At 38.9% G+C, this 12,020-nt stretch overlaps 1 protein-coding gene across 1 annotated transcript in view; it reads left to right on the top strand.

Annotated features, from left to right (window-relative positions):
- The window catches only part of DOCK4 (dedicator of cytokinesis 4), a 397,824-nt gene that overhangs the window by 233,707 nt on the left and 152,097 nt on the right, over nt 1-12,020 (top strand). Inside the window, exons 14-16 of the mRNA XM_054692564.1 lie at nt 2,544-2,668; nt 3,455-3,617; nt 5,921-6,027. Coding sequence (XP_054548539.1) covers nt 2,544-2,668; nt 3,455-3,617; nt 5,921-6,027 — 395 coding nt within the window. The remainder of the gene's footprint in view (nt 1-2,543; nt 2,669-3,454; nt 3,618-5,920; nt 6,028-12,020) is intronic.

Below are 12,020 nucleotides of genomic sequence, written 5' to 3'. Positions count from 1 at the left end.
TACAGTAGCCCTGTCCTTCCCACAGCTGAGAGTAGAAGGCCCTTCCCCCACAAGAAACATGGACCCTTCATTTCATAGGATAGCTAATCCCCTTGTGGTTGGGACAAGCTAATTACTCATTATGAGAAATTCCTAAGGTAAAACACCCTGTAACTATACTTCCCATTAATCAGTGTATGTTTTATAGTCTATTTGTAAGCATAGCTACTCATTATGTGTCACCTCCATGAAGAAACAAAGGAATTTTGCTATTGTTAGCTAACATGTTTTGCTGTAAAGTACCTTGAGTTCAGTGATTTTTCTTTTCACCTGCCAAATCTGTTAGTGGGAAAACTATTATCAAGAATTTCCTCCCAAACATATTGTTGACATAGCACATGTGCAGACCATTAGTGTATCAGACCTATTTTGAATCTGTTGAGGCTGGGTGATCCAGAGGACAAACTGTGAGTTTACTAGTCATCTTACAATGGAATTGTATTAAGAATGTATGTGTCAGTGTGTGTATGTGTGTATTATGAAAAAATCTACAAACAGATAAAATTTACGAGGATGTTTTCTTAAAAATGTTTAAATGGAGATGGTTAAAACAAAATTCAAAGCATACAAATATAATTTTAATATGGAAAGACTTTCTACCAGGAATTCCAAGTTCATTGCCTTTCCAAGTTGATTTGGATGAACTGTAGGAGAGTACTAAAATCCATGAGACCGCTCTGTCAGTTATTTCCAAGAAGGGATACACTTTATAAAGCATGGTTTAGAATTCATCTTTTTGTGTCCACTCTCACTACTATTTATTCAACATAGTATTGAAAGTCCTAGCTAGAGCACATAGGCAAGAGAAAGATATAAAAGGAATCCAAATTGGAAAAGAAATAAAGCTATCACTATCAGACCTCCCCTGGTGGCGCACGCAGGTGGTTGAATACCGTGCTGTGAAGCTGTCTGCAGCCTCTGCAGCATGAGTTCAATCCCAGCTGGCCGGCGAGGGTCCCACATGACACAGCAGACCTCTCCTGTCACAACCGCTGCTCCTCTCAGCAGTGTATTTTGTCAGTCTGCCTGTTCTGCTCCCTGCTCTGTCTCTGGTGAATCTTCTCACCCTCCGCGCATCTCAACTGTACCCCGGTTCTTGTATAAATAAATGAATAAATCTTTTAAAAAAATAAAATAAAGCTATCACTCTCACTAGAGGTAAAAGGAGGAACCTTTTCCAAGGGTCTATGGTAGAAGATTATGGGTACTAGGGGGGTGAGTGTGATGTGGTAACATACAATTGAAGATGTACTAACCTGTAGCTCTGAATCATACATAGTGTTATGAGCCAGTGTTACTTCAATTGGAAAAATAATCCTTTTTAGGACTTAATCAGTTTCCCTGCTTTATGGCCCATCTACTTCCTGGGTTAGCCCAGGTCTCCTGAGAATGATGCTATCAGAAAAACTGGTGTGTGTGGAGGAAAGTGACCCAGGCACACTGGTATTCCCCCAGGACTTTCTAAGCTACGGTACTTTCTTGTGCATGCTTTGGCCAGGAAGCTTTATAAATCTCCTGTCTGTGAACCTATTTGTATGGTTACCACTTTTTCTGGTGTTTTGCTTTCTTATGGGGAGGGTTTTTTTTTTTTTTTTTTTTTAATTAGAAGTAGAGACTATTACATTTGGTTCTAAAAGTAACTTCAGCTTTGCCAACCTCATCAACATTTACTTACAAAATCTTTCTATTACTACTTCATTTATTACTTTCTCACTTTTCATCCACTCATCATTTCATTCTTACAGGAGAGGTGAAAGCACACTATTCAGTGTGTTCCTAAGTTTGTTAGTTGCCATAAATGTCTCTTTTTTCTTAAAGCCTTAAAAAAGAAGTAAACTTTTCAAGTTTTATATATAATGAAGAATAAAAACAAGTATTATATATGTACCTAGAATATGTCGGTTTGACTCTATGGCCTTTCTCATTTTGTAGGTTGATGATTACAAATTGTAAGTCAAGTTTGTATGAATGAATTATTCCGCATCTGTATTCATAAAGCACTAATATGGATTCTCACAGCAATGAAATCATTTTGTCCATGAATTCTGAAAAATATTTGGATTGTATCTATTCCTTTTGTAGTCCTGTCATCTTATTTCTTTTAAATAGTCCTTCTACTCTAAGTGCTATGACTATAAAGTATTACAATTAATTTCTGTGAGCTACCACTGCTGAGCTGTCACTTTGTAATCACACTTCATTAATGAAATGAGGGAACTATTAAAAAATGCCAAGACTTGACAATGCTTTCCTACTCATAGTCTCAGGATTCACCTTCTAAATGTATATTTTAAGTGTTGCTAATTAAGACTAGCAGGGTGACTTTACTGTGCCTTACTATTGGCAGCAAGGATGGGGACTCTTATAAAAGTATAAATATAGCATATTTTACTTTTATGTGTATGCTATAATAGTATATTTATGAACTAAAGTTTTTCTTAGTGAAATACTTTTATTACATGCCTAGTAAATATAATTTGGTTTAACTTTTCCTTTCCTTCTAGGTGAAATGCGGAATGATTTATACATCACTATAGAAAGAGGAGAATTTGAGAAAGGAGGGAAGAGTGTTGCCAGAAATGTAGAAGTTACGATGTTCATTGTAGAAAGTAGTGGCCAGTCCTTAAAAGTAAGTTAACACTGGACACTTTTTGGTAAAACCGTCTCACCTAATTGATTTGGGTTCATCTTAAATTGATCAGTTAATTCCTGATTTGCAGTGTTTTCTATCTTATTTTTCTTCTCTGTGTAGTCTTCCTTTTTTAAAAAATTGTTAACTATGCCCTTTAGAAGAGACAGTGGAAAAGCAAAAAGGTTTTTACAGTCTAATTGTGTCAGCAATTTCCCATAGCAGTTATTCCTTAAATGTATCTTTTAATGCAATTTCATTTTTCTCTTTTCATCTGTCATGTTTCGGAGAGGAATACTTTTTCTTTGGCAAATGGTAAAAAACAAAAATCATACTTGAGCCTATGAGTTTTCATTCTGACCAAAATAAGACATGAATATTGGGGTAGTACTAATTTGGTGCTAATGACAGAGATCCTTTATGGAAGAAGCATTTTAAACGAAGCCTGGGGCTCAGTTAGTCTTCCAGGGAGGCATGGAGGAAACCAACTTCCCCTGCAGCAGGTTGAGAACTTGGTGGCATAATTTAATTTTAAATGGGGCATATGTCATACACGTCACCAACGTCCACCCTTGTAAGGCTCAGTAGGCCCTAGGAGATCAGCATTAAACAGATGCAGCCCACTAACATCAGCAAGTGCAGAAACAGCGCTGCAAAGGACTGACAAGGTAATTTCACATGAAGTGCTATTTGGGGAGTAGGGAGATACAGCAAAGCAATTGCTCTGCTGCTTTCAAAATAATCTTTAAATAAAGCTGTCTTTAACCTGCATGTTTCTTTTGCTAGGATTTTATCTCCTTTGGCGCTGGAGAACCACCAGCTAGCGAGTACCACTCTTTTGTGCTTTATCACAACAACAGTCCCAGGTGGTCTGAACTGCTGAAACTTCCTATTCCTGTGGATAAATTCAGGGGTGCACACATCCGCTTTGAGTTCCGGCATTGTTCCAGTAAGTGTTTAGTGGGATTGACTACACAGCTTTGTTAGTTTGGGATAGTCTTCCTACTGAGCTGTAAATGACAGTGTGGGCTAATCTTCAGAAAGTGTGTGGCAAACCAGAGACCTCAGGAGGGAGAGGTGAAGGCGAGTGGACTCCCAAGTGGTGAGTGGGCTCACTTCTTCTGAAGAGCTAACAATCTCCGTGAAAACAGAAAGGAGGGAGAGGGAGAGAAAAATAACCTCGGGAAATCCACAAGGTTTTTCTTTAAGTGATCACTTTCACAAACATTAAATCATTGTTTTCATGATCTGGAAAGACACAGCATTAGCATTTAGACTTGCCTGGCTCTGGGGTTCTTAGGAAGTCCTGACCCGTCAGTCCACTACTTCTCAGGACAAGAGCTGATCCAGCTTTCAGACATAGCAAAGGAACCCACAAGATTCTTGTGGACATGTGATGTCATTAAGAAAGCCTCTGATTGGCTCATATTTCTATCTGATTTGCATATATATCTGCCTCACCTTGTAGTCTCAGACAGTATGCAAATGACAGCCAGGTAATGTCATCCTGAATAGTCCTTAGATGACATGAAGTAATTGCCTCATTTTACAGATATTAAAAAAAACAAGACATAGAGATGTTACTGTATTTGTCCATGTGGGCATTATTATTCATAAGGTTGTCACTTCTGACATCTCTTTTTAAGCCTTTTGAATTCATTTCCATCTTCTCGATTTACCACTCCCTGACGCCACCAGCCCCCGCTCCAGGGATTTTTTGTTAGTCCTTGTGTCCCCAGAGTGTATTTTAGACACTACCAGAGGCAGTGAACATTGTGACTACAGAAGCTTCTGGTGAGCTTGTAGTAAAACAAGCAAGAAATACAGAAGAATGATATTACTGGAGAACCGGTGGGCTCTTCTCCAGCCTAGAAGTAATGGAAGCATTACCAGCAGACAGGCAGTGACTTCAGCTGAGCACTGAGTAACTCATCCAGCCATCAGGGATAGGAGAAGGACCTTGTCTGTTGCCAGAACTGGTATATTTTGGAACTGGCTGGTGCAGCTGCCTAAGTTACACTTTAGTGGGTATTTCAGAACGTAGGGAGATGACTATCAGGGTTGTAATATTCTTCTAAATTCCCAGAAGAATTTCAAGTCTAGGAGTTAAAGTCAGAAAATAGAAGGGACTTGGAATGGTGATATTCCATTCTTACCAATCTTTGTTATAAATTCTCACTTGGGCCTAATATAAACTTTGAACTTTAAGGTAGCAAAAAGAGGAAAATAAAGTTGAAATAGAGGGTGGAGTGGTAGAACGAACATTTGGAGGAAATTATTAAGACTGTAAACCCTCTTATCCTTGTAATTCAAACATTGTTCACCGGTTTTTAAGATTTTTTTTTTAATGTTCATTGCTGAAATTCAGAAGAAATAGTAAAATACAAAAAAGAAAAAAATCACATAATCCCATAAAGTACTAATAATCAACAATAAAATGGCATTAGTTTCCAAATAGTTCTGTGTATACATGTATTTATTCAAATATATAATTTATTCATGAAACAAATATATATTGAATGCCTGCTATACCAAGCACTTCACTGGTGTTTGAGTTATGTTAGTGAGCACAACAAAATATCTCATTTCAGAGTTTCATTATGGAGAGGGAAGACAAACAATATATGAACAAGTAAATGTATAATGTACCAGGTATGATAGGTGCAGTACAGAGACTAAATTGGGATTAGGTGGTGGAAAGTGATGGTGCCATGTTGCTGGTTGACAAAGGGCAATCCAGAAAGACCTCTCTGATAAGAAGATGTGTCAGTCAGCAGTAACCTAAGAGAAGCCAAGGCACCATCCCTGGGTCTCTGGGGAAAGAATATTTCAGGCAAAGAGAATAGTAGGTACAAAATACCTGAGATTGAAACAGGCTTGGTGTTGTCAAGGAATAGCAGAAGACCATAATGAACAAGTGGGAGAAGGAATAGAAGGTGAAATGAGATGAGAAGAAAGACCAATCCACAAATTAAAAAAAAAAAAATTTCAGATGTCAATGAGAAAAAGGGACATGGAGTAAATGAATCAAGGAATACAAATTGCAGATGATGGGCCAGGAGTAGGGTGTTTGAGGGTACCTCCTGGAGAGAGAGGTCCCTTTTAAAAGCATCTCTCCTTATGCAGAGGGAGCTGGTGAACGTGGGTGGTATTTCTTGTTGATTGTGCTTTTTTGGCAATTTGTGATTCTGGCTGCACATGTGTCAACATGCACCTAAATAAGTGAGTGTTCCTTGTTTTTTTCCCCCATAGCAAAGGAGAAAGGAGAGAAGAAGCTGTTTGGTTTCTCTTTTGTCCCCCTGATGCAGGAAGATGGCAGGACTCTTCCAGATGGCACCCATGAGCTCATTGTGCATAAGGTAAGTAACATTAATTAGATGTTGGTGATGGCTGTGAAAAACAGGGCTGAATTATTAACTCACTGTCATATGTCACTCTTCTGGAGAAGAGAAAAAAAAAGACTGAAAATAATACCCTTTTGGAAGATTGCTGGCAGGAGAATGTCTTTTTGAAAGTATGACTTTATTCTTTGTCATATTCTAAAACATTTCAAAGATGATTTATATTTTCCTCTCAAGTGTAGCTATTTACGAACATCTATATGTTGATCAGAAAGCCTGTTTTGCCAATGCATTCTTTCCCGGCTGGATCTGAATACCCCCAGATGTAATTTTAGCAAGGTCAACATTTTTCTTGTCTGCTGCTCTCACTAAAGAAGCAGAGAAATAGCTGTACTCTGTCTCCGACTTTGGCAGGTCTTACTTCCTATTTTTTGCATCAAGAATTGTCAAAAAAACATTTGGAAGAAATGTTGAGAATACTAGTAATAATAAAGTATAGGACAGAAATACTAGTAATAGTGAAATACAGAGTGAAAATACACTGTTTAATCCAAAATATTTCCCCTTTGCCTTTCTCCATTCCTGTAATCACATGGCATTTCAGACTTAGGAACTTTCACCGAGGCTGCTGGTCCCTCTAGCCTAGGACTCATCTTCCTCTAGCCCAGTTTCTATCCAGTCATTATCATGACCATATATAGTACAGATCTAACCAGGCCACTTTCCCAATGTAAAGCCATTAAAAAGCTCTCTGTCACTAAGAGGATGGATTCCAGATTCTCAGAGTGGGCCAGGCTTCTGTGCCCACTCCTAGCTCTGAATCATCTCTCACCACCTCCTGTCCATTACTTGATATCTCAGACACATCCAGCCCTTTCTAGTTTCTTATTCCTTACCCCTGGCTGCTGGTTTCCTCTGCTCTCCCCCTGACCTAGATGTATGCCTCTCTACTCCTACTTCCCACCTCCACCTCCTTGGAAGACCAGTCCCCACACCACAGCTCCTACTCCCTGTCCTCCCTGCTGGGCAACAGCCCCTCACCACCCCCACCAAGATTCCTGTATTATCTACATACTTCCCTTTACACATAATAGTACTCAGTACCTTGCCCCATTGTATCTGAAGACCCCTTGGTTTACCCTAGATCTGGTTTCTGGCACGTGTGCAGTGAATGGATGAAGTAGATTAGAAGCCAAAACTTCCTTTATCTTTGGATTATTTCTCATTAAATTAGCATGACTGCACAACACACATGGTAATTTCTATTGGTACATGCATGTATGTATGTTATATATGCTGAATCATTTATTTTCTAGTTACTTATCCAGCACATTTATTGACCGCGAGCTACAGGCTGGCCAGTCATTGATCTAAGTACTGGAAGTAGCAGTGGCGAATGGCACTTAAAGCCCTCCATTTCTACTACTTACTTCCTCTCTACTTCAAAAAGTGACCTAAAGGAGCTTAGAATGTTAAAATGCAAAAGAAAAAGTACTTCAAAACAGAGACTCTGGTAGAACAAAAAGAGATGCTAGATGGACAAGACACTTGAGATGATCTCACCTTGAGGTGGAGGGTCCCTTATGTAAAATCTGAGGTATCACAAACAATATCTTCAGACACAGTTTTCCTAAAGACATAAATGATTCTTTGTATGGATGTATGTGATATTGCCTCTGTATAACATTAAATCTTGACTCACGAAAGGCAGGTTTAAGTGGATTAAAACTGGACTCTCAGCTTCCTAATAATTCATGGAAGAATGAATCATTTCTATATGACATTTCACATGTGGGCCTTCTTACCTGTGGTTTTTAGATAGGTGCTAAGTTTCCAATCAAGTCCAAGTTGACTCCCCTAAAAATGCCGAGTTTCCTGGTTCTGATTAGAGACATCCACACATTTTAAATGCCAGGAGGACAAGGAGCAAAGTTTGCTCTTCAACCTGAGCATTGATACCATTGATATCAATGGATATTGGTGCCATCTGATACCAATTCCCAGGGAACCACTCTGCTGCTATGCAGAGGCCTGTGGCCCTGTTAGCAGGAAAAAACTCTTCTCACATCAGATCTTTGAACTCAGTGCACTCTTATGCACAAATTTTCACTGAGTACCCAGAATTCTGTTCTAGGAAGCATCTGAAATTTTATGGGAACGTGAACAACTTAACAGGCAGGTATTCCCAATGATATTCCTCAATCATGGAGGAAGCACAGGGTGGTGTTGGTAGATTGTATAATTTTGGGCTCACCTATGTTGAGCCCAAAGTAAAATGCTCAACATAGAATCCACAGAAAAATGCTGTGCAGCTGAGTTGTCTTATATTAGAGTTATTCGCTATTGCTTATTTAAAGGTTGTCAAATACTCCCCAACCATAACAACTTTTGCTTTAGTCTGCTTGATGCTGTGGCTTTCTTTTTCATAGAATCAAGCCAGCAAGTTCGGTTTCAGTTGAAGGCCACTTGCAGTTTATGATTATAAAACCTTATTACAAGTATAATGTTTCTCTTTCCTCTACTATGGCAGGAAAGCATACAACCTGCTGATAATTAGAGCCTTGAATTTACTTCTTTAAAAAAAAAGATCAAAAGAGAAAAAGGAAGAAAGACAGGAGTAGGAATGGATTGCCAATCATTGGTGGTGTTGAGATGACCGCAACAGGTGTTAGGGAAGAAGAAAGAATGGGAACCCTACCATGCTTCTTATACCAGAATGAATTCCAGAAAAAAATATGAAAGTCTTAAAAATATGAGTGAATATTTTTATATTTCATTAAGGAAGGCCTTTTTAAGGATGGCTCAAATGTTAAACATCAAGTACAAAAAGTTTTATAAGTTTGGCTATATAAAATTTAAAGTGTCTTTGAGGTAAAACTGTCATATCAAGACCAGGAGACACATGACAAAGTGCAATATGGTTACAACACAGTTTTCAGATTAGTTTCCCTTGATCAAGAGGTTAAAAATTAGTAAGGAAAAGAAAAGGCTAAATGCTACAAGCTTATTAAGAAATGATAAACACAAACGTATAGAATAAGTATGTGAATAATCAAAGAAATGTAAGTTAAAAAATGTGAAACTTTTTGGCCTATCAGATTGGTAATATTTTTTAAAAATTTATAATTGGAGAGTATGAACAAGGGGAGGAGGAACATATTTTCGCATTCACAGAGGAAAGGTGAACAGTATTGACATTCATGAGGAAAGTTTGGCAACACATAGATAACTTTATTTTTTTTCTTTTTTTAATTAATTTTTAAAATTTTTTATTTTATATAATCCTTACATCATTTTTCATCTTTGCACAATGTATGCATTTTCATTTTGGTTATATTCCCCATACAATTGTATCCCCCTCTTATTTTGACTCTAGTTCTTCTTCTCCCTGCCTCTCCCTAATCCCCCCCCACCCCCATAGTGTGTCTCTGGTTTGTAGTTGCTTGTTAATTTTGATTATTACTTTGCATTGATTAGTCTTTTTCCTGGTCTCTTATTTAGGTTGTCTAAATTCCTGCTATGAGTGAGACCATCCGGTATTTTTCTTTTTCTTTCTGACTTATTTTGGTGAGCATGATACCTTCTAGCTCCATCCAACACATAGATAACTTTAAACATGCATATCCTTTGAGAAATTACAAAGCAAATACCTGCAAAAAAAAAAAAAAAAGACTAAACCTGATATGTTTAGCATAGAAGAATATCAAGCAGAGCTTAGAAACTGAGCAGAAAAAAAAAAAAGCTTTATCTTAGGTCAACTTGGGTTTAGCACTGAAGGCTGATTAATTTGATATCCAGAAAGTCCCTTCATTCTAGCTATTTAATACCATTTTATATTCAATCCTGCCAGAGTTATCTGCCTTGACCCTGAGACAGCTTCCTGTGTGTGTCTGGTGCAGAGAGCAAACCCATCTTCTGAAGTCTATATGCAGTGTCAGAGGTCAGCTGTGTCATTAAGTGCCTAAGGCCTTTAAAGATACTCATTCACCACCCTTGTAAAGTACTTCCCTCCCCTTTGTAAGGCTCTTTCCATATTGTGATGTAACTTTCTACTTGTTCTAAGTACTGTCTTCCACCAATACATATTTTGTTGGCCAACAAAGAAGAGGGAAGGGATGGAGTGGCAGGTATCAATTTACTTTACCACAGTCAGCCTGGCCCTCAATCAAAATCATCTTCTCCTTCTTGTTGATCCATTACAGTGCCTTTTCCTTGTGCTCTTGTCCAGTTCAGCTCCAGCTATCATTGTGTTCTTCATCCCTGTGACCAATCCCCAGGTCTTGCTTCATACCCAGTCAGCAAGCTCTCTCACGTGGGTGCTAAATAAATGGATGGATTAAATCCTTCAAGAACCAGTTGTAATTAAAAAAAAATAAACTGCCAGTACATTGACCACAGCATTTCATCCTTCCAATTTTCTGGCTCTACCTGTTTTGTGGTCTTATTCTTCTCCAATAGACCTCACCAGACTTCACTTTCTTCCCTTTGTTTTCCAAGTTAGACCTTGATCCTTAACTCTGCTGTGCTTTCACAAAAAGACAAAACAGCATGGGTCAATCTGTCCATATGCCCCTCGTATGCCCCACCTGGGCAGTAGAGGAAATTATCAATATACAGTTGTAAAGTCAGTGCCAGCCTGATGGGTATAGAAGCAACACCATTAACACCACAGGCAAACTAACCAGCTCCCTCTTTCAGTCCATACAAGAGCTGTTTTTAAGATTGTACCATTCTGCCTACCCCACCATTTCCCGTCTTCTTAACAGAGAAAACAGAAGCCATCAGACAGGAACTTCTTTCACTTCCTGTGCTCGCTCCCTTGCCACCTGCAAACGTATTGGCATCCTTCCTGCTTCCTGTCTGGAGATGAGGCAAGACTCCTTTCCAAGGCTGTTGCTCTCAGGATCTTTCTCCCTCCTCCTGCTTATCCCAGTGTCCCCTCCCTCCTGCAGCTGTAGCAATTTCCTCTCTTCTGGAAGTTTTTTCTAGATTATACATATGTCCAACCCTTTTTTCTTTTAAAAAAACAAAATGTTGGGCCTCCCCAGTGGTGCAGCAGTTGAGCGCTGGCCTGCAAAGCTGCCCGCAGCCTCTGCAGTGCCGGTTCGATCCCCGGCCAACCGGCGAGGGTTCCACGTGGCACGCAAACCTCTCCTGCCACCCGCTGCTCCCCTCAGCAGTGTATTTCATCAGTCTGCCTGTTCTGTTTCCTGCTCTGGCTCTGGTGAATTCTCTCTCCCTCTCACGCTTCTGACTGTACCCAGTGCTTGTATAAATAAATAAATAAATAAATAAATAAATAAATAAATAAATAAATAAATAAATAAATAAATAAATATTTTGGAAAAAAAAATCTCAGGGAAAAAAAAAGTTTAATAACCACCACACTCCCTGTTCCCCTGCCATCAAAGTTAGGTAGTCTTGACTCACTGTCTCTATTTCCTTATGTTCTAATTGTTTTTCAGGCTACTTCTGTCCCCCTGCAGCTCAAATAAAATTTCTCTGTGAGATCACTAGTGCCCACCCAGGACCTAAAACCAATGTCCATTTTCAAAATCTTCCCTTATTGGCCTTCTTTGTAGTATTTAATGGTATTGAAAATTCTACATGCCTTTGTCTCTCTGACCATGTTCTTCTGAGTTTCATTTTCGTTCTTCCTTGAGGACTCTCTGTATCCATGCCTTAAGTGTTGGAGTTATCATGGATTTAATCCTTGCCTGTCATCTCTGTACTCTAGAACCATCGCCATCACGTCTACTTCCATGAGCTAACTTACTACATCTCTTCTGATGACAGTTAGATCTGGATTTATAGCCCAGAACTTTTGTTAACCTACTGAACATCTTCAGGTTGATTAATCAAATCACCTTAAACTTGGCATGTTCAATCCTGAGCCTCTGTCCCATCTCCATCACTCCTGCTATGTACAGAAACTTGCCATTTTTCTTAACTTCTCACCCTCACCATCCATATCTGAACCTTCACTTGCATGACTGCCCTGCCCCATCACC

Source organism: Talpa occidentalis, unplaced genomic scaffold (genome assembly GCF_014898055.3).
Source record: "Talpa occidentalis isolate TD23 unplaced genomic scaffold, MPIMG_talOcc4v2.1, whole genome shotgun sequence".
Lineage (NCBI taxonomy): Eukaryota > Metazoa > Chordata > Mammalia > Eulipotyphla > Talpidae > Talpa > Talpa occidentalis.
Note: the sequence above shows the minus strand (reverse complement) of the source record. Positions and strands in the feature narration are given on the sequence as shown.